The sequence below is a fragment of the Theobroma cacao genome, chromosome 5, assembly GCF_053813885.1.
Source record: "Theobroma cacao isolate CCN51 chromosome 5, ASM5381388v1, whole genome shotgun sequence".
NCBI lineage: Eukaryota > Viridiplantae > Streptophyta > Magnoliopsida > Malvales > Malvaceae > Theobroma > Theobroma cacao.
Window position 1 is genome coordinate 40593879 of NC_142643.1, and position 23816 is coordinate 40617694.

Here is a 23816-nt window from a genome sequence, read left to right on the forward strand (position 1 = left end):
AAAAATGCAAATATTTTAGTCAATGGAATTACGATGCTTGAAATTGAAATACTATACAATTTGGAAAGGTAAAAAGTGAAAGCTGGAAGTGCTGAAACTGATTGACTGTTATACACATCGTTTGAAGCAAAAGCAATTCTTTTAGCTTGTGAATGGGCGTGATTTGCAAGTTTAAGGCAACAGGCTGAAATCAAGATACAAATTATAAATTTACCAAATGTGCAATCGAAGAAGGCTAGAGGAACTTTGCTGGGAGTAGCATCCTGGATTTGGAAGATGAAAACTATGGTTTACTATTAATGCATATGAATGGGGAAACAAAGAACCAAATACCTACCAGAGGAAAAGAAGTTGTTGCTCAAATTGTTCGAGGGCTAGAAGTTGTACCAGTTGTCACACCAAGTCAAGGGAAGTAAGGATCTGAAAACGAACTTCATTGTGATATTTCATCTTCAGATTTAGAATAGGGATTTTGAGTTGTAGTATCACTTTGAGTGTGAAGGGTATCATCTTGAGTAGAAACCTGAAAATGCAAATAGTAGTCCATGGAATTACAAATGCTTGAAATAGAAAATTTATAAAAGTAAAAATTAGCAAATGCTTACCGAGGTGGAGGTGCCAATTGATAGACCCCATATACATCAGTGGGAGTGAAGGCGGCACTTTTAGCTTGTGAATGAGCGTTAGTAAGTGAAAGACAAATGGCTGAAATCAAGATATCAAGTCCATAAATAAGAATTTACTGAATCAGTAGGTGGAGAAGGCTGAAGAGGAACTCTGACGGGAGGTTCTTTTTTTTTTTTTTTGGATTTAGGGAAGGGGGATTCGAACCCTGCTTAAAAATCAGAGAAATCATATGCACGAGGAGGGAGGTAATATGCTACGTTGCGAAATACACTGTGTGAACCCCTATGTAAGGCTGTTCCTGCTGTAAATTGAAAACAACAGTAAGAATGAAGCAATATTAGTGGAAAAAAAAATAGGCAAACACTCAACTGAAAATCATATGATCCTGGTCGATTAGTTAGAGGGCTAGATGTCATACTAGCTGCTCGAGGAGCTTCAGTTAAAGGAATTGGAACAGAAGAAATGGAACTAGACTGCGGTGTTTGGGCCTGAGATTTAGAATAGAGATCCTGAGTGAGAAGGGTATCTTCTTCAATGGGGACCTAATAAAGAATGTTTTGGTCAATGGAACAATAATGCTTGAAAACAATAAAGAGCGAAAGCATAGAATTGGGGAGGTGCCAATTGACTGATCCATAGAGACGTCTTTGGGAGCAGAGACAGTCATTGAAATTTAAGAAGTATTTGAGAAGGTAAAACATTTTTATCTTGGAGGCTGGTGGTGTTGCATGTGCAGTGGCCTTTGTTTCTTGCTTAGGAGGTGATGCTTGTCTTTCCTCGTCCTTTTTCCAGTAATTTTTGAGTGAGATGTTGGTAGAAATGACTGAGAAATAGTGAAAGCAAATGTAAACACACAAATGTGAACAAATCCATATTTAAACACCGGGGACAAAAGAGTGAATTTTTTTGGTTAATAATCCAGACTAAACTCGATCACTATATATATATATATATATATGACTCTCATTCATAAATGTTGTTCTGGGAGTCTAAGCACGTAATTAAGCAACCCTAAAGTCGGTAAGGATCCTTAGACATCCTTTACTTTTTGAGGTAGTTTGATCTAGATAGATAAAATGCTATAGGATTTTGGTAGATATTTATGTGGAGAGCCGCGAATGACAGTCTTGGTTATATGTAGTTCACGGTACAGAGACCAAATATGGTTCAAATCTTTGTTAATCAGATCAAGCAAGTCATATTTGATATTATAAAATTTCTCAAGTTTATAAATCAAATATAATATAATTTACCTGTGGTGGTAAGTGACAGGCTCTGATTCCCTCTATGATCTCCCTGCAATTACAAAGTCGAGATTGTTAATACTAAAGCAAGTAGGGGTTTAAAAGAGGTTTAAAAACACTTAATCAAATTCCTCAGCTTTGGTTTTTAAGAAACTGAAATAAATTATAGCTGTCATCAACTTGTGTAATATAAATGAGTAAAGAAAAGACATAGAGAAAAAGAAGAGCTCTTACTTCAGTCGTGTGGTATCTGTTAGATCCAATCTCATTGCCATCAAGATATATATAAGGGACATGAGCAATCTTTGGCCAATCCTCACCAGTTTCCCTTCTGCATCTTTCACTCAAAAGAGGACAATATTCAATCTTCAACTCCACAAGGGCAGTGAGGCATTGCATCACTTCTGGGAGAGATGCCAATTCCAGGCATCCAAAAATCTCAAGCATTTCAAGTGATATAGTGTGAGAGCCACTTTCTTGAATGAAAAGCCATTTGGGCAGTGTCTTCAGCTTTAGTAATCCTTTAAGTAGCAATCTTCTAAGCCTTAGCCCTTGCGCAATGTGCTGCTCTTGACTATTATCCTCTTTCCCTTCTAATTCCAGCTTTTCGCAGTCCAAAATTGCTAGATTTTCTAAATTTATCAGGCATTTCAAACCATGAGGAAGTGAGATCAAGTTTTTGCACATATTAATCACCAATGTTCGAAGTTCTGTGAGATTTCGCACCCCTTCGGGCAAATGCTCTAAATTCTCACAATGACCAATTGCCAAAAACCTAAGAGATTTCAACCGGTTCACCACATTCTCTAGTAAAACCCTCAAATTTGTGGCTATCGACAAGGCTCTCAGCATAATCAGGTATCTCATATCTCTAGGAAACTCTTCAATTCCATTGCAACAAGCAAGAATCAAAGTCTGCAAATTTTGCAACTTGCAAATAGAATTCGGAAGTTTCTTAATTTTATGATTACCCCTTAGGTCGAGAAATCTCAAATGCTTCAAATTAGCAATCCCTCTTGGCAATACTTCAAAAGTAGACTCACTCAAATCCAGCACCCGCAATCGTTGGAACCTTGAGAGGAATGTTTGGATAAAGAATTCATTTCTAGATCCCTCTTTTATATACAAGAAGCGAAATGTACGCACATGATGACAACAGTTATCTAGGTACCTAGAAAAGCCTTCCGCAGGAAAATCAAGGTCCAAAAAATGCAAATGTCGAACCCCTTGGCCGACGTCTTGGCCTTGGGATTTGACTACGGAGCACTCATTTTTTGCTATTAACAGGGCAAGATCATGTAGCAGATCATGCATTTTGAAGTGCTGAATGAAACCAAGTTTCTCAAAATCTTGGAAAAAATATCTCGAAGACAACTCATTCAGGTACCGCCTACCAGTTTCTTCAGGGTCCTCATCTTTGTTAGAGGTTTTAAGAAGACCATGAGCCATCCAAAATTGAACTAATTCAAAACTTGCAAACCTATAATCCTTTGGATAGACAGAACAATAAACAAAACATGGCTTTAAATAATGAGGCAACTGGTCATAACTTAGCTTCAAAACAGGTAAAAGGTCATTTTCGTCTTGCATTAATTTCCACATCTCATTATCTCTCACCCTTTCCCACTCATGTTTTGAAGTCTGACAATAAAGCAGACTCGCAAGTGTCTTCACAGCCAAAGGATTCCCTCCGCATTTTTTCACAATTTCCCTCCCAATTTGTACTAGGTGCGGATGTTTTTCCTCTCCCCCTTTTCTAAAGGCCACTTTGAGAAACAAAGAGAAAGATTCTTCCTCAGGAAGAGCTTTTAAGTTGTGTATTGTACCTAGGTTCTTAGCGACTAGGTTACTACGAGCAGTGACTAGGATTTTACTCCCAATGGCTCCCCCCATTAACAAAGGTTTCAATTTACTCCATGGTGTATCATTGTCCCAACAAACATCATCTAAAATGAGTAAATACGTTTTGCCATTCAAACAATCTCGTAAGCCCTTCTGTAATTTCTCTAAGCTCATATTACCATAGTCCCTATCACCCCCATTTGCAACTTTAATGACTTTTTCAAGCAATCGTTTCAAATCAGTTTCATTTGAAATGCATACCCACATTTTCAACTGAAAATACTTAGCTACATTTACATCATTGAACACCAACTTTGCAAGGGCGGTCTTCCCGAGACCTCCAATTCCAACTATAGTAAGGACGGAAATGTCATCCGCTTCCCCACCAGTTGGAGCTTGCACTAAACTTTTTATAATATTTTTCTTGTCTACATCCCTACCAATGACATCCGATACCTGTACAAAGGAGTGGGTCTCCCTGTCCGAGAGCACAACATGCATAGTGTCATTACTTTTTTCTCTGAGATGAAAACCAGCTTTCAAACCAGCAATCTCACTAAACCTCTCTGTAATTTTCTTAATCTTATGTGCCATTTTAAGCCGAAAAACAAGTGGGTTTGCGCTTGAAAAGAAATTGCATACCTCGTTTCCAATGCTCTTCTGTTCCAAGACTTGCCTCCGCAATGATTCAACTCCAAATTCATCTAATACATCTTCTGCATCATAGTAGGCATCCTTCAGCTTTTGTACCCAATCTTGAAGCTGATTATTACGAGCCTGTTGTTCTTCAGCCTCTAAGAGCACAAGTTTGACAGTGACTAACATTTCACGAAGCTTTCGAAAGTCACTTTGGACACCACAAGCAAGTGAAATTTCTTGAACAGCAACAGCGGTTAGCTTCTCCAGGACTTTTTCTGCAATGTTAATTGCGAAGGGTTCAGCCATGATTTTGAGGGTGAAGCAGGGAATGTGTTGTGGGTTATGCACTACGTACCAAGTTTTTTTGGGTGATGCGGTTTGAACAAATTAGCAATGAACGTGTTTATAGCTTCATTATAGGAATTTGCTTTGCTTGCATCTGCTTCCAATTCCACTAATGAAAAGGTTTAAACTAAAGCTTTTGAGTGTTAGTAAGGCAATGCATTTATTCTTTGGGAATTGAGTAAGAAAACCAAAGAGAAGGTTGGAGAAAACTAAAGCGAAAGACAAATCAATCAAAGTATATAATCAAATTATAGTATAACTTCACCTTATAGAAAAGGTGATTATTCCAACCCTGGGATGGCTTATGGCTACACATACTATTTGGTGGGAAGCTCAAGATTCCAGGTTCCTTAGTCATTCTTCGTGCACACACAAACAGTTTGATAGAATATTTACCAAGCTAAGCGGAAATCTGCCATGGCGGAGCTCATGTGGCATTCTACCCTAAACCCTAAAATCTTACAACTAATCCTAAAGTACAGCAAAACCTGTGTTATACCCAAAGTAGAGAGAAGAGAAAGGTATGTCTGATTTCAGTTTGATGATAGCTTGAATTTTAACCAGGGAAAGTTTTCCTCACTCACAACAACGATAATCTAACCTATCATGTTAAATAATAAGTTTTTCATAAACATAGTATTATTTCTCACTCATTGACTGACAATTCACCAAAACGTTCAAAGGAACAAGATAAAGAAAGCATACAAACACTTTATTGAATTCAGCTCAAAATCTAAAAAAATTATCGATAGTAATAATGATATTCTCCAGTTTAATAAAACGCAAATTAATTCTTCCGTTGACATTTAGACAATCAAACGTCTGATAGAAGACCAGCCCCCCAACTCATAATTTACTCAAAAATCACAATAGAACACCTAAGGAGCCGAATTTACTATCCACTCGCTGTATTACTTCCATAGTGTAGATGACACTTGATGACCACGCACCATTGTCAATGCAAACTACGCCTGCAAAAAGCTAGCATACTTGGCACCTAGGAAAAGCCTTTGGATGCAGAGTAAGGCATTCTTGGTAACCTCCGCACTCTTGTGGTTCATCAACTTCATCACCCGCTCTTTGGCCTTTAGGTCAGTCACTATCACCCTCCCAGCAGGATGGTGCTGAATAAATTGTGAGAGATCAAAGCAAGCAACAGCCAGAGCTCTTGAATCATTGGATGAGTCCATGATTGTAATGAGGACCCCTAGAATCTGGGAAAGTAGATACCAACTAGTTATCACACAAAGTTTTCTATTTGGATATTCAATATCATTGCAAGTATGCCTATTTTAACTGATCCTGTTCTTTCCCAACGATGTTAAGATGCATAATACAAAAAGAAAATAATAATAAAAACCACCATCGTAAAACATCACAATGGCAGATGTCTGTATATTGCTACAGTTATTGGTTTCAAGGATAAACTCATCAAGAATCAAACGACTGTCCTGACTTTTGCCAGAGGCACTGCATCAGAATGTATTATTAACGATATCACATTATGTGACATTCTTTTCCTTTACCACATTTCTTACTAAATATACAGATCTATATTATATACATATAATTGTTGCCAAATTGCAAAAGAACCTGGGAGTCACATAATGACTGATCAACTTCACTGTCGTCCTATGGCAGTACTGTCTTAAGAGTAACAAGGCATCTAACAAGATGCCAAGAATACCATAACGGACCAAAATTCCTATACAAACTAGCAGTCAAACTGCATGGGAATGTGTGGAAATGGGGGCTGGTGTTCTTCACATGAAATAAAAGGATCAGGGTTGTCAGTATATTTTATACAGATCAATAGGACAAATTAGCATTGTTGTATTTGATTCCCTCTTCAAAAAATAAGCCCATGAGCAAGTAAACAATGCGAGAACTTGAAAGCAAAAAGAAAGAAAATTGATAGGAAGACAAAATATACCTGGAAATCGTTCTCTTCAAAGCATGTTATATTATCAAGCCAAAATAATGGATCTTATGCATGGTAGACCAATCAAGATGACCAAGGAGAACTTCCTGTTTATATTTATCAAAGGAACTCAATTTCTTAATGTTGTCCATAAACAAGTGCCACGTATCTTGCAAATTTTAATTTTTTTTATTCTGTTTGGTAATTCCTTTGGAAACAGTAACACATTGCTACTGTTTAGTTGATCATATAAGTGTTAAATATTGCTTGGCTAAAAAAAGAAATCCTTAAACACTGATTTCTGGACTACCGATTAAAATCAATTGCATCATTTCTCTGACAAGCTTTATAAAAAAATTAAAAAAATATTCATTTTTTTATTATTTGATATATAAAGGGAGGAAAGAAAGAAAATTGTAAACAAAAAAAAAGACGGAAAAATAGTTGTTACCTAGCTAATCGTCAGGCTGTCCATTCTTGTTTGATGTGATTTCATTGCCATCAATAAGTATACAAGATGCATGAGAAATCTTGGCCCAATCCTCTCCGTTTTCTGGTTTGTATTTTGCGCTCAAAATCGGACACCTTTCAATCTCCAATTCCTTGAGGCATTGCATCCGCTCTAGCTGTGATGACAAATTTGGGCAGTCTGTAATCCCCAACCTTTCAAGTGATGTGAGATTCTGTCCCTCCGGAAATGTTGTGAGATTTTCACATTCTGCAAGTCCCAGGTCCCGCAAAGTGTTCGCAGATCCCACAAGAAGTCATTGGGGTAGTACCTCCAACTTTGGTAACCCTGTAATAATTACTGTTTGAAGTTGTAACCGACTGCCAATGTGGTAATCTTGACTATCATCTTCCTTTCCTCTTCCTTGGGATCCCAACGTCATATTAAGATGGAGCCTTTTACAACCTTCAATTGCCAGAACTTTTAACGCAGTCAAGGCTTCAATACCCCGCTGCAGTGAGATCAAATCTTGCAACCATCGGTTGTCAATGTATGAAGGGACTTGAGGTTCTGAATCTCATCAAACAAATATTTTAAATTTTTACAATTATTGATCATCAAATATCAAAGAGATTTCAAGTTCTCAAGATCATCAAATATTTTAAACCCGTTCTAAGCTTCGTACTCTTCTCATATAATAAGGGTTCTACGTACCTAAAAACAAAGAAAAATAAATTTTGAATTAAGACTAGCTTGCTTAGTATTAATATTAGCACAAAGATAGAAAACAACTCCCCGGCAATTGTGCCAAAAACTTGTTGAGTTCTAAAAATGATTCTTTAGCTTGTGTAGTAAGGGAAATGCTCAATTTGAATGCAAGACACAAGCAAAGATTACGTGCAAGTGAATATGATCGCAACAAGTAGTAAAGTGATGAGTTGAAGTGTCGATCCTCAAGGAGTTGATCTAATAATTGTTGCTAACTACTAAAATTAATACAAGCTAATTTTATCCAAGCACCAAATTTTAAACTATGATAAAAAAAATTGTAATCAAACTAACTAACTCTAAACTAAGTGGTGCAAATAATAAATTGAGGTGGAATCAATGTTCTAATATTCTAGGATTATGCTATCCTTTAATATTTCACTTGGAATTGGGTTTAGTTAATTACTTAATCTCAATGGAAGTTGATGTTAGTATAGAATCTTAAGGCATATGTAATTCTCCGTCGAGATATTACACATTTGCTTAACCTAATTGAATCACTATGTCTATAGGAGACAACTAGATTAAACTCTTTAAGCTAAGACTCTACAAGTTGACCGTATGTGGCAATTAAATGTATGTCTAATCTAATTGCACATTAAAACACTAAAATTCCTTTTTAAGTGTTTTAAACACACCTTACCCAAATCAAGATCTAATTTAGACTAACTCTTTCAAGTGTCATCTAAATACCTAAGCTCATTTAAATGGTGATCAAGCAAATAAATGGACATTAAATTCAAATTTAGGTAAACATCAATATTTCCAATGAGAATAAGCAACCAACCAACCAAATTCCAAACTACATATTAAACTCAACCATAATCCTAGATAAATAATTTTAGCTCAACATTTCAAAAAGGAGAGTACACAATACAACAAACAAAAGCATTGTTTTACAAAATGAGATTGAGAGAGATGTTCTGTTGCAACTTTACAAGCTCCAACCCTTGAATCTTCTTCTCTTTCCTGTTTTGCTTCTGCCTCTCCTTGCCCAAAGTGTCTCCTGAATCTCCCTCTTTTTTTTGTGCAAAGCTTCCTATTTATACTCCCCTCTTCTTTCAACATTGACCTAGAATCTCGTGCAAAGTATATTCCATTTTTCTGACGTGTTCTCGCTGCAGCGAGATTCTTGCTGACTTGGCGTTGCAAAGCTCTTCATTTTCGCTGCAGCAAGAATCCTCCAGCCTTAGTGCCTTGTTTCTCGCTGCAGCGAGAAACTTTCTGCCTGCACATTTTTGTTGTTGCAACTTTGAGTTTTCTGCTACCATGTTCTCCTCCTTCAAGCTACCTAGTGCAGAGTTGTTGTGATCCTCACTTTCAGCTTCTCTTTCAGCTCCATGATTCCTTCAACATCAAGAGGTTCAAAAGTCAAAGGTTGATTTAAGAGATTTTGAAAAGAAATGAAGCTAAAATTGTCTAAATGACACTAGACACCCTAAAAGTTAACTTATACTAAAAAGTATGAAAATTTGCTAAGGACTATGCAGAAAACTAAAAGAATAAGCAGAATGTATGCTCCAAAAAGTACCCTATGATAACTCTATATAATAGAGTTATCAATTACCAAACATAATTTATGTTTGGTTAATTAAGGCCTGTAGAAATATTTTTTTATTTAATGTATTTTTTCCTAAATTAAAAAGAATATTAATTCTTTTGATGAATATCGCCTTAACTAGTGTCTATATACACTATTTAACATTTTTGTATATCTTTTCAATTTTTAAAAACCAAACAAAGTAGAATTTTTGAATGCATAATAAACCAAAAATAAAAGACAGAACAAACCCTACAAATTTATTTTCCGTTCCTTTGTGTATTGATTTCGTGAGCCAAATAAGGCTTATAAGTTTGCTTGGATGATCAATATGCTTAGTTCTTCTTCATAAGACTTTTCTAAGACTTCATTAATTTTTAAATGCCTCCTATTTCATGCAAGACATTTTTTTTTTTCGTAATTAAATTTTTGAAACTTGTTTCAGTCATCAACTCTCCAATTACAAATAAAATTGTTTTCCCTTTCCATACCCTAATCAACCTTGGTTCATGATTCTTAACCAACAATTTTTTTTTATGATTAACCAAAAAATTTTGTAAAGAACTTCATATGAAAACGAAACGAAAAAGAAAAAGGATTAGATAAATGGCCAATTATATGAAGCTGGAGGCCTGAAGCATGAAGACGAGCCCAACTTGTTTCTTCCAATATATAGAAAGTTTCAAATCGTTTGACAATCAAGTTTTGAATAAGGCAGGACAGACTACAGAGCATGAATTACTCTTGCATATACAAGTTTATATTCTTGTCAATTTTATAGCCTTCTTCTAATGAATGTAAAAAAAAAAAGAATTCAAATTGCTCTGTCAAGGTGAGGAGGAGAGAGTATATTCGTCTATTATGGCAGCCCTAATAACAAACTGATCTTTGCTTGTAAAATTGAAAGAATAAAAATATATATTAATATATAATATGAGTTAAGTTACACTTATTATTGTTTATTAGATTATGTAAAAATAAAGTAAAATCCCAATGAAAAAGTATGAAATTAGGACATTTAAATATTTTCACTATTTTTCTTTAAAAAAGGCATAGTAATAAAAATAAAACCTCAAAATATGACATAATTTTCAATTAAATCCTTTTATGTATGTAAATCGAGTCTTCTATTTTATTTTTTTATCAAATGAACCCAATTTAGATGGAATACACTTACGTAGCTATCGGCCCAAATAACTCGAATAAATCACATCATTAGTCACATCAATATTTTTCATTTAAATTATTGAATTCATTTGACACCACATATTAAGTTGAGAGCTCAATTGATACAAATAAAAGAGTAAAAATTTAAGTGAGAATTTGACCCCAGTTTGAGGATTTATTTTGTCATTATGCCTCACATATGTTGGAATGAGTCATGTCATTAGCCACATCAACGTTTTCCATCTAAATTGAGTTCATTTGACATCAAATAATAGGTTGAAGGCTCAATTGACACAAATAAAAGAGTAGATACTTTAGTGAGAATTTAACAATCGAGGGCTTATTTTGTCATTATACCACAAACGCTATGCACTTCTTCGTATAAGATATACTCACCTCCACCCCATCCCACATATTGTGTTCAATTTTTAACATTACACAAAGTTTAAAAAATTTTATATTGAAATTTGACTTTTATTGATTATAAATTAGCACGAGACATATTCCCCCCACCAATTGTGGCTGAATCTTTCGCATTTAATTGATTAACAAGTGATTTTTTTTTATCTCATTTCTATCTTTTTCTCAAATAAAATGCATGCTTATTGCGCCTCATTTTTAATATTTACTTTTTTATTTTAAACAAATAAAATAAAAAATATTAAAGAAATTTTCTGATCCATTTAATTGATTGCTCAACCCCTACTTCACGTGATCTAAAAATAGAAACGCTAAAATTGAGTCCAGGGTTGCACCAGGCTTGCCACGTGTTTTAATTGCTGGGTTGTAATTTCTTTGTTTTGTTTACTATTGGCTTGTTGCCTTGACTGAATTCAAGATTTGGCTTGCTTCTTCTTTCTTTTGGATTTAACATCACACATTACCTTTCAAAAAAAAAATCACATATTATGGTTATTGTTTCATTGTAAAAGACTTTATTTTATGTACTAGTTTATACATATTATGTTTTCAGAAATTTCCTTATTTCTCCTAACATTCACTAATATTAATAACCAAACATAATTTATGTTTGGTTAATTAAGGCCTATAGGAAATTTTTTTATTTAATGTATTTTTCCTAAATTAAAAAGAGTATTAATTCTTTTGATGAATATCACCTTAACTAGTATCTATAGACACTATTTAACATTTTTTTATATCTTTTCAATTTTTAAAAACAAAACAAAGTAAAATTTTTGAATGCATAATAAAACAAAAAATAAAAGACAGAACAAACCCTACAAAATTTATTTTCCGTTCCTCCGTATATTGGTTTCATGAACCAAATAAGGCTTATAAGTTTGATTGGATGATCAATGTGCTTAGTTCTTCTCCATAAGACTTTTCTAAGACTTCATTAATTTTTGTGTGTTGGCTTTCCTTTTAAACCTGGTGATGACGCGTTTTGCTCATGTCAAGATGTGTTGCGTGGAGATGTTTGAAGGCATTCAACTAGGCTGCCAAGACGGATGCAAGAATGCTACCAGGGCTTTTGAGATAGGGAATGATTCGCAAATTAATAAGCTCAGGCCAAGGGATGTCAACCACAACTCTTTTCTTTGGGACGGAGTGAATACTTGATGCTTCTAAGTCAAGGCAGTATGTTTGGGTTTAGTTTCTTTTGGATAATTGGTAGTGATATTGGGTCTCCTTTTGTTTTGTTTTGGTGGAGTTTTGATGTATGTTTTAGCGTCAGGTTGAAGGCTTTTAGATATGCCTTCATTTTCACAACCCACATGGGATAATTGTTGCCATTGAAAACTGGGGGAGCAGCAATGTTGTAACTAAAGGAGGCCATTTATTTTTAAATTCTGAAAGAAAGAACAGATAAAGAAAAAAAATGGTTATAAAGGATTGATGTTTTGAAATGATTTTGCCAAGGTCCCTTAAGATCACTCAAAATGCTCTGATACCATATTGATCTTTTGAGAATATTTATAAAGAGAAATTATGATACTTATCTGAAATGTAAGAGAAAATTTCCAAGAAAGAGATAAATTCAAAGCAACAAATTGATTATTTTTTTCACTATTGCATTAAAGTGTATTTATACACAAACACTGAGAGAATAAGGAAAAGAAAACAATTAACTTAAAAATTAAGGATCAAAGACAGAACAAATCATTCAAATAATCGATTTCTTTAACGACTCACATCATGTGGCCTTTATTACAATATAATTAAAACTACTTAAGAATAAAATTTTAAATCATGTGGTGGCCATGCGGACATCTTCATCTTTTAATTACTGATGCCACTCCCTGCACTCGAGACTTCAATTTCCATTACAAACATTAGCGATTGCAGGGTTACCAAAGTTGGAGGCACTACCCCAATGGCTTCTTGCAGGATCTGCCAACACTTTACAAATCCTGGCACTCAAAAAATGCAAGAATCTCATAACTTTATCAGAGGAGCAAAATCTAACATCACTTGAATGGTTTACGATTGTGGACTACCCAAAATTGTCATCTCAGCCAGAACGGATGCAGTGCTTCAAAATGTTGAAAATAAAAAATTGTCCGATTTTGAGCAAAAGATGCAAGCCAAAAACAGGAGAGGATTGGGCGAAGATTGCTCACGTCTCTAGCACATCCATTGATGGCTAATCTTATCAAACAAATGATCAGCCTAACGACTCAGTAAGAATTAATTTTTCCGACACCATTCCTTCAACTTCTTTCTTCCATTTATATAACATATGTTGTATATTTAGAAAGAAGTTTTTTTGAAAATAAAAGATGACTTTTCAGAAATAGGAACTACATTTTTTTCACATCCTAATATACCAAAACATGTTGGTGTCCATTTTAGCATTCTTTAGAGATTTTGCTCATCCATTGTTAATTTGTTATCAAGTGGCAGGGCATATCTCCATTTATTGGTAATTGGACTGGCCTTCTTTTAGTGGCTGCATATAATCCGTAAAAATGAGTCCAAGAGTTTTCCTGGCTTGCCTTACGTCCTAATTGTTGGGTTGTATTCTAGCTAGCTGTGTTATCGACCTATTTGAAATTTGATGCGTGTTTGTGGGCTCTAATTTTTTGTTTTGTTGATTGTTGGTTTGTTGTCTTGGGTTTGAATTCAAGATCTGGCCTGCTCTTCTTTCTTTTGGATTCAAAAGTATTGTTTCTTGTTTGGTTGTTAAAACTTAATTTTTTTAATAAAGTTGATCTGAATCCAACAAACCCACCCCACCCGTTTGAATCCAAACCCGACACAACTCTTTTTATTAGAAAAAATCAACAGCCTGAACTCGTTCGATACTCTCGTCTCTACTGATTATGTTTTTAATAATTTCATTATTTGTTCTAACACGTCACAATATTATATTTACAAGTTTTGACTCTCCTCTATTTTTTTATCATATTTTATATTTGGGGAAGGAAATTTAAATCATATACTTTTTTTAAAAAAAATTTCATATATTAATTAATGAGTCAAATGTTTAGGTGTATCGTTTTTTATTTTTTAATACATTTATCACTCTCCTTTCACATATATTAATCCATCCATAAATTGTTAACATCATATACATGGATGATGATTAAATTAAAAAGTATTAAATGAGAAGTAATGAATAAAAAGAGAAAAATAATGTAGGAAGTAGACAACGATATTACTTTACCAAATATATTTTATCTTTCAATTTAAAACAAAAAACAAAATTAAAATAGGGACAACTATAAAAATAGAAAATATTAAACGTTTACAGCCAAATTGATCCAAAGAATTTCATTTATCATTCCACCATATATTATTGTTTTCATGAATGAATATAGGGCATTATAAAATTTTCTCACCTATAAATTTTCTAAACACCATTTTCTCACCTACATACTAGCATTTTCTAGGCTCCAATCAGAAAACCATTTTCGATTTCCAAAAAGAACCAATTGAATTGTTATTGTTTAGGTTGGATGATTTATGTTTAGTTTTTCGCCAAAAGACTTTTGCAAGAAAACCATTAATTCTACTATATGGAAGAGCAAAGAAGGACCTTGATTAAAGAAATGAAAGAGATACTTTCCTACAAAATGGAAGAAGACTTTAAAGAGTTGGAACAATTCAAAGCTGTATATTAATGATTTTAATTGGACTACCACATTTAGGGGTGGCTTACTATCTTTAAAAGTCTAAAGTAAAATATTCAAATGAGATCTTTTTACTGAAATTAAGAAAATATTTTTTTAAGCTTTGAATAATCAAATTTATATTTTTGATTTGACGTATTCAAATATTTATTATGAAGTACCAAAAATATTTAACAATTATAATTATTTTATATTTTTTAAATAATTAATATAAAATCAACAATCAAAATTTCTAATTCAAACAAATTAACCATTAGATAAAATAAGCATCCAAGCATTTGGTTCATTAGTTGGTGTATGGTCCCACTGTCCAAATAATAGGGCTTTGTCGTAACGTGCGGGTCCGGGAACCCGTCCGCCAGACGCGGGCAAAAATTAAATATGGGTGGGAGTCGCCACCAATCTTTTTTATCTAGGTGTGATTGGTCACCTATTAACCCGATTCTTAATCGACGAAGTCCTAAATTAATTTTAGGTCCGTCGAAAGAACGAGAACTGGTCCACGTTTTTTAGAGATGGGTTCGGGAGTGCGATTACGCACGGAGAAAGGTTAGCACCTCCGTGACGCCCGTTCTACGAACGGTACCATTTAATCTTAAGTTATCTTAATATAGCCTTTTCTTAGTTTAATCCCTATTTTATTAATTAAATTTTTATTGAATTGCCAGACTGAGTTTTTCACTTGGTTTTACGTATGCATATGATGCAAGCGTAGAATGATGTCGTGACTTGTTTATTTTAAATGATGGAGTCGGTAATCTTTTATTGGAAAATTATTCGAAGACCATCCCAACGCTTTGGTGAAGTCTCGAAATTCTCCTCACCTAGAGATATCCCCGAAAGAACTCGTCTCTACAAGCTCCTCAGGGAAATCCCATCATCGGGATTCCCGCGCCATTTGCAAAATAAGAGTGGCATGCAATGACAGTATAAAGTGATGGTATCTACATGCGCGCGTTTATTGATTGTTTTAAAAAAAATTGATTATTTATTATTTATTATTTATTATTTATATATATACTTTATTTTTTTGGTTTTCTATTCAAATCCATATTTGTTGTTGGTCAATTTTTTTACTTGATTACAAAGCTTATCTAATAAATAATTAATTAATTTTTAAACGATTGGATTAAATTTATTTAGTAATATTTATTTAAATTAATTCGAATGTAACAAAATTTTCCTACATATATTATTTTTTAACAATGACTATTTGACTTAACGGGTATTGGAGTTTAGAATTCGGACTTATCCCGACGCTTCGGTGAAAATCCGTCTCGAACTTTGCACCCATAAAAATTCACTTAAAAAAAAAAGCAACTCTTTGCCTTTCTTAAGTGAAATTTTTCCAATAATCATTTCATTTTTTCATTCATTTTTTATATATATATATATATTTTTATATTCGTATCATGTATTTTTGTATGTATATTATATTTACAACTATCTAAATATATTTATAATATAACTATTTCTTTCTCTTTTTTTATTTTATTCTTCGCATTTACTTACTCTTGTTATTATTATTATTTAATTATTTATTTGATTTCTTAAATATATTTTTTCTTATTTAGTATTTTATAAATACATTTATAATTTTTGTAAAAACTATATTGAATGTTAATAAAATTAATACTAATAATATAATAACTCAAATAACAAAAAATGCAAAACTTACCTAATTTTGAGTCCGACGAAACTCAGGTGAATTCAAGAGCCCACAACTTTTTTCTTATCTTGTTTCTTGGTCAACTTGCTTTGTCTTCTTTTTTATTTTCCTTTTCTTTCTTTTTTTCCTTTCTTTCCTTTCTTTCTCTTTTTTCTTTTTCTCTTTCTTTTCTTCTCCCTCCCCGCGGGTCCCCCTTCTCTTTTTTCTTTTTCTTCTTCCTTCCTTTCTTTCTCCTTCTCCTTCTTTTCCCCGTTGGCTTCTTCTTTCTTTCTTTCTCCTTCTCTTTCTCTCTTTTCTCCCTGCGGGTCCCCCTTCTCTTTTTTCTTCTTCTTCTTTCTTCTTTTTTTTCTCTTTCTCCTTATTCTCCCCGTTGGCTTCTTTTTTCTTTCTTTCTCCTTTGCCGACCTCTCACCTCTCTCTCTCTTCTTCTTCTTTTTTTTTCTTTTGCTTGCTTTTTTTTTTGTTTTTTTGTTCCCCCTCTCGATTTTTTTGCAAGTGCCCCTTTAAAGAGCCGGGTTATCCAAAAATTTGGACAACCCGGCGAGGGGGTTCTGGCATCAGGGAGTTGGTGGCCAGAACCCCATCACGGGTAGTGGGTGGGGGACGGGATGGCTGGGCGTACGCCCAGCCATCCCTCTTTTGTTTATATATATATTTCTTTATTTATTTTATAATTTAAATTTTTTGTTTTAGGTGTCTACAGTTGCCCCTCTTTGTACATTCTTGAGAATCAATGATAGTGCAAAGACGTAGACACCTCATTTAGCTTATCTCGAAGCCAATTGGTTTAATCAAATCGATCTAGACTCGACTTATCTCCAAATAAGTTCGATTTAAAATGAAATTTCTAGACTTGATCTGGGCTTGACCCATGTTAGAATAAATTCAATTAAAATTTCTTGGTTTAATCTAGGCTCGACCTATCTCACAACAGGTTCGATCTACAAAATTGAAGTTCCTAGACTTAATCTAGATTCGACCTATCTCATAACAGGTTCGATTTAAAAGTTGAAATTCCTAAACTTAATTTAGGCTTGACCTATCTCACAACAGGTTTGATCTAGACTTAATCTAGGCTCGACCTATCTCACAACAGGTTCGATTTAAAAATTGAAATTCCTAAACTTAATTTAGGCTCGACCTATCTCACAACAGGTTCGATCTAAAAATTGAAATTCCTAGACTTAATCTAAGCTCGACCTATCTCACAACAGGTTCGATTTAAAAATTGAAATTCCTAAACTTAATTTAGGCTCGACCTATCTCATAACAGGTTCGATCTAAAAATTGAAATTCCTAGACTTAATCTAGGCTCGACCTATCTCACAACAGGTTCGATTTAAAAGTTGAAATTCCTAGACTTAATCTAGTCTCGACCTATCTCACAACAGGTTCGATTTGAATAAAATTAAAATTTTTAGACTTAATCTAGTCTCGACCTATCTCACAACAGGTTCGATCTAAAAATTGAAATTCCTAGACTTAATCTAGGCTCGACCTTTCTCACAAAGGTTCAATTTAAAAATTAAAATTCTCAGACTTAATCTAGGCTCGACCTATCTCACAACAGGTTCGATTTAAAAAATTGAAGTTCCTATACTTAATTTAGGTTCGACTTATCTCACAACAGGTTCGATTTAAACAAAAATGAGATCCTAGACTTAATCTAGGCTCGACCCATCTCATAACAGGTTCGATTTAAATATTGAAACTCCTAGACTTAATCTAGTCTCGACCTATCTCACAACAGGTTCGATTTGAATAAAATTAAAATTCCTAGACTTAATCTAGTCTCGACCTATCTCACAACAAGTTCGATTTAAAAAGTTGAAATTCCTAGACTTAATCTAGGCTCGACCTATCTCACCACAGGTTCGATCTAAAAATTGAAATTCCTAGACTTAATCTAGGCTCGACCTATCTCACAACAGGTTCGATTTAAATTCTTTAATGCTAACTTAATTGGATTAACATAAAATCAAAAAAACTCAAATCTTTCCATCAAAGTTTTACAATCTCAACCCTTTAGGTCGAGTGACTTTCTACCTTCGACGCTTGGGACATGAATTAATTTGATTCTTGTCGAGTGCGTGGCTAGGCATGTATGCATGATTGACATGATAGAATGCTTTTCATGTTTATGATTCATTAAGGTTCCAAGACCTTCCTCTTGCTTCATCCGATTTTTTCACTACAACTTTCGATCTTCTTTGCCTGTTTTCTTTCCTCCTATAGAATTCAGGTAACTCCAGATTTTCCCTAAGCACCCTCTCTTTTGACATCTGACTTTGCCTTAGGTTCAGGGCTCTACCATTCCTTTTTTTCATCCTTAAGTCTTTTGCTGAACAATGGGTGTAATTTCTTGCTTAATTAGTTTATGTTTTTTACCAATCATCATTCATTTCTATGACAATCACTATGTGAATCATGGGATGGTAAATTACGAAAGAGTTAAAATAAAGAGACGAAGAAAAACTTCATATATGAGGAATCAAATAGTTCAAGGCAAACAGAATTTACAGGGCAAACATGAGATCTTTAAGTAATGAACACTTAGACCACTAAGAGAAAACAATCTAATATTCGACTTCAAGAATTGTCCTTGTTTGATGCTTTGAGCAAATCTGTAGGTTGCAGACTCCTTAACTTCCCCTATTTTGTGAAATTGTGGAGCTCCATTCATTGTGTATTTTTACCTCCATCTTGTGTTCCCTTTAGGCTGACATCCCCAAATTCCATTCTATCCTCCTATTTTTTTTGGCCTCAAGCCGCCCTTTTTCGGGTTTTCGGCATGAGCCTCCTCCTTTAGGTACGAGCTGCCCTTTTCGGGTTTTCAGCACGAACCCCCTCCTTTAGGTACGAGCTGCCCTTTTCGGGTTTTCAGCACGAACCCCTTTCATTTTTTTTTTTTTAAGCATAGTACTTCTTCACCGCATCCGCATTTATTGGATTAGGCAGATCTCCCCCATCCATGTCAGTCAAAATCAAAGCTCCTCCTGAAAAAGCCTTCTTTACCACGTATGGCCCTTCCCAATTCGGCATCCATTTTCCTCGAAAATCAGTTTGATTAGGGAGTATTCTCTTGAGAACCAACTCTCCTTCTCGGAACTGCCTGGGATGAACTTTTTTCTCGTACGCTCGCATCATCCTTCGTTGGTACATCTGACCATGACAAAGAGCCGTAAGCCTTTTCTCCTCAATCAGATTCAACTGTTCGTAGCGGGAGCGGACCCACTCAGCATCTTCCAATTCTGTTTCCATCAACACCCTCAACGATGGGATTTCTACTTCAACAGGTAGAACTGCTTCTACACCGTATACTAATGAGTACGGAGTTGCCCCGGTGGAGGTACGCACAAAAGTTCGATATGCATGTAAGGCAAAAGGAAGTTTCTCATGCCAGTCTTTATAAACTTCAGTCATCTTTTCGACAATCTTTTTGATGTTTTTGTTGGCTGCCTCTACCGCTCTGTTCATCTTCGGACGGTAAGTTGTCGAGTTATGATGCTTGATCTTGAATTTAGCGCAAACATCCTTCACCATCGCACCATTCAAATTGCTTGCATTATCCGTAATGATCCTTTCTGAAAGCCCATACCGACATATGATCTCTTTTTGGATGAACTTGCACACCACCTTTTGTGTCACATTGGCATAGGAAGCTGCTTCTACCCATTTCGTGAAATAATTGATGGCCACCAATATGAATCGATGTCCATTAGAGGCTTTTGGCGTAATAAGTCCAATCACATCCATTCCCCACATTAAAAATGGCCAAGGTGCTGTGAAAACATGCAATGGGGCTGGTGGAGCATGGATCCTATCAGCGTATACTTGACACTTGTGGCATTTTCGAGCAAAGTTTATGCAGTCTGATTCCAACGTCAACCAATAATAACCAGCTCTCATAATTTGTCTAGCCAACATATATCCATTAGCATGAGCTCCACAAGTTCCTTCGTGGACTTCTTTCATTATTTTGTTGGCTTCCACAACATTCACACATCTCAAGAGTACTTGATCTCGACTCCTTTTCTAGAGCACTTCTCCGCTAAGGAAGAAACTCATTGCTAATCTTCTAAGAGTTCGCTTGTCATTATCCGTGACATTCTCAGGATATGCCTGGTGCTTGATGTATTGCATGATATCATGATACCACGGCTTACAATCAACCTCTTCTTCAACATTCAAGCAGTGTGCGGAGACTTCGCGGACTTCTGAATCAAAAGGGCGTACATCAGCCGCCTCTTTTATTTTGAACATCGCTGCGAATGTGGCCAAAGCATCAGCAATCTGATTCTCTTCTCGAGGCAAATGGTTGAAGCTGATTCCTTTGAACTGTTTGCTTAATTCTGTAACCAGCTTTTTATATGGAACTAGTTTAGAATCTCTAGTTTCCCATTCGCCTCTCATTTGACATATCACTAAGCCGAATCTCCGTAAACATCTATCGCGTCAGCCTTCATCTCAATTGCTGCTTGTAATCCCATTACCAACGCCTCATACTCCGCCATATTGTTAGTACAATTGAAATTCAATCTCGCCGTGGCTGGATAGTACTTTCCATTTGGAGAAATCAACACTGCCCCAATTCCATGCCCCAAAGCATTGGATGCTCCATCAAAATACACCTTCCATGGATTAAGTTCATTGGGACCAACCTCTTCTACATGCAAGACGGCCATCAAATCTTCATCTGAAAAATCGAAACTTACAGATTCATAATCTTCTTTAGCTCGATCTGCAAGGAAATCGGCGATGGTGCTCCCTTTGATTGATTTTTGAGACACATACACAATGTCATACTCAGACAATAGCACTTGCCATCGAGCTATTCTTCCGGACAGGCAGGGTTTTTCAAAAATATACTTGATGGGATCTAATTTCGCCACCAACCATGTTGTGTGATACAACATATACTGTCGGAGCCTCTGGGCGGTCCATGCTAACGCACAACACATCTTTTCAAGCGCAGAATATTTGGACTCATACTCCATGAATTTCTTGCTCAAGTAATATACGGCTCGTTCTTTCTTCCCAGTTTCATCATGTTGTCCTAATACACATCCCATAGAATTCTTGTTCACAGTTAAATACAAAATAAGAGGTTTTCCGACCGTCGGTGGCACCAACACCGGTGGATTTGTGAGATATTCTTTGATTTTATCAAAGGCTATTTGACATTCTTCATTCCACTCTCCTGGGTCTCATTTCCGAAGCAGCTTGAAGATTGGATCACATTTGCAGGTGAGTTGGGATATGAATCGAGCAATGTAATTCAACCTCCTTAAAAATCCTCTCACTCCTTTTTACGTTTTGGGAGGTGGTAGCTCTTGAATAACTCGTATTTTATCCGGGTCCACTTCAATTCCTTTTTCACTTACTATAAACCCCAACAATTTTCCAGAAGTTACACCGAAAGTGCATTTTGCAGGATTCAACTTGAGCTGGAACTTTCGCAATCTCTCGAACAGTTTCTTGAGATCGACAGTATGATCCCTTTCTGTATGAGATTTTGCAATCATGTCATCCACATATACCTCTATCTCTTTATGCATCATATCGTGGAACAAAACTACCATTGCCCTTTGGTAGGTGGCGCCTGCATTCTTCAATCCAAATGGCATTACTTTGTAACAAAACGTTCCCCACATGGTCACGAATGTTGTTTTTTTCATATCTTCGGGTGCCATCTTAATCTGATTGTAACCAGAAAAGCCATCCATGAATGAGAACCAAGCATGTTTTGCTGTGTTGTCCACAAGAGTATCAATATGTGGCAAAAGGAAGCTATCCTTCGAACTCGCTTTGTTCAAATCCCTATAATCGACGCACATTTGAACTTTTCCATCCTTCTTAGGAACTGGAACTATATTAGCCACCCATTCAGGGTACTTAGACACCTCTAAAAATCCAGCATCGAATTACTTTTTTACTTCATCTTTAATCTTCAGCAACATTTCTGGCTTCATCCTTCTCAACTTCTGTTTAATAGGCTTGCAATCTGGTCTCATAGGTAACTTGTGAACAACCATGTCAGTGTTAAGACCTGGCATGTCCTGATATGACCAAGCAAACACGTCCACATATTCACGGAGCAATTCTTCTAGCTTCTGTCGTTCATCGGATGACAGCGAGGTGCCAATCTTAACCTCTTTCTTCTCTTCCCCATTTCCGAGGTTAATCATTTCTGTGAGTTCCTGATGAGGTAAAATCTCATTTTCCTCCTGTTCCAGCATTCTCGACAAATCATGGGGTAAGCCATAGTCATCCACTTCCTCTTCATTTTTCAATTCATCAACGTTCGGAATCATCTCAAAATCGATATTCAAATCGTTGTCTAGATTGTCTTCGTGTTCATTATTTAAAGACCTGCAAACAGGTAAAGTTGGACGCGTGTATGGGCGAGTATTTATTGACTAAAAGAATAGATGAAAGGAAACATGCAAAAAGGTTGATGAATTATGAAGCACATTATGCATTGTCATTTATTTAAATGATGAAGGTAACAGAAAGCCCTACTTAAACAAGAAATTACTCTTAACACCCTTAGGCATAGGCATTTAGATAAAATTGTGCATTACATTTCGGAAGACTTAAAGATGATGGGCAATTCCGTGGCTGTCCAATTGCTTAGCTCCTCTCCTGGCAGTACTGGATACACCATAGGGATCTCGTTAAGTTCTTCATCTTTGATCATATGGATTGATAGCTCACCAAACATCCGTGGAACCTGATTGACCTCGTCCGATGCCTTGCACCCCACGAATCGAAAGGTTTCATACAAAAAGGGAATGGTCTTTTTCCAAAATTCTTCCTTCTCACTTTCTTCATAAAACTCGATTTCTGACAAATCCATCAGCTCTTGCAACTTAAGACGAAAGCCATCACAATTTTGAATGGAATGTCCAACAACCCCCATATGGAATTTGCAAGAAAGGGTGAGATCATGTCCTACTTCTTTTATCTCTATCGGTTCTGGAGTGATGGCTTTTATTTTGGACAACGCCTCAAACACTCTATCCATCGGTGTTCGAATCTCGCCGACATTCTTTTTCACCATTCGAATCATCCCTTCATATATTGCATTCACTATCGGACCTCCATGGTTAAGCAAGGGATTCCCATCAACATTTGAATTATCTTTTTTGGCAAAATTTAAAAGTCCTGCCTTAATGAGCGCTTGGACCTTATGTTTTAAAGTAGTACAATTCTCGGTGGAGTGCCCTTGAATTCCAAAATGGTAATCACAATGCGCATTCGGGTCATACCATTTCGAGAAAGGTGGTCGGAGTGGTTCTAAAGGGGTTCGAGCAAGGAGTCGATTTTCTATGAGTTGTGGCAGCAATGTAGTGTAAGGGACTGGAATAGGATCAAACTTTGGTCTTTCTGGGGTAGTTTTAGGTCCTCTTTGACCATGACCAGAATTATTGGTTGAAACTACCGGTCTTGATGGTGGAGTTTGTGGAAGAACATTGGTTTGAAATGTTGGTTGCGGGACAAGTTGGTACA

At 35.6% G+C, this 23816-nt stretch overlaps 1 protein-coding gene across 1 annotated transcript; it reads right to left on the reverse strand.

Moving 5' to 3' along the window:
- Positions 1 to 393: 393 nt before the first annotated feature.
- On the reverse strand, positions 394 to 4658 carry LOC148762900 (disease resistance protein RGA2-like). Its single transcript, XM_088806662.1, has 6 exons — positions 2106 to 4658; positions 1881 to 1923; positions 1257 to 1450; positions 1046 to 1169; positions 606 to 705; positions 394 to 523 (listed from the first exon to the last, which is right to left on the reverse strand). Exons 1-6 carry the CDS (start codon positions 4656 to 4658, stop codon positions 394 to 396), a joined length of 3144 nt encoding a protein of 1047 aa, XP_088662788.1.
- Between the last annotated feature and the right edge of the window lie 19158 nt (positions 4659 to 23816).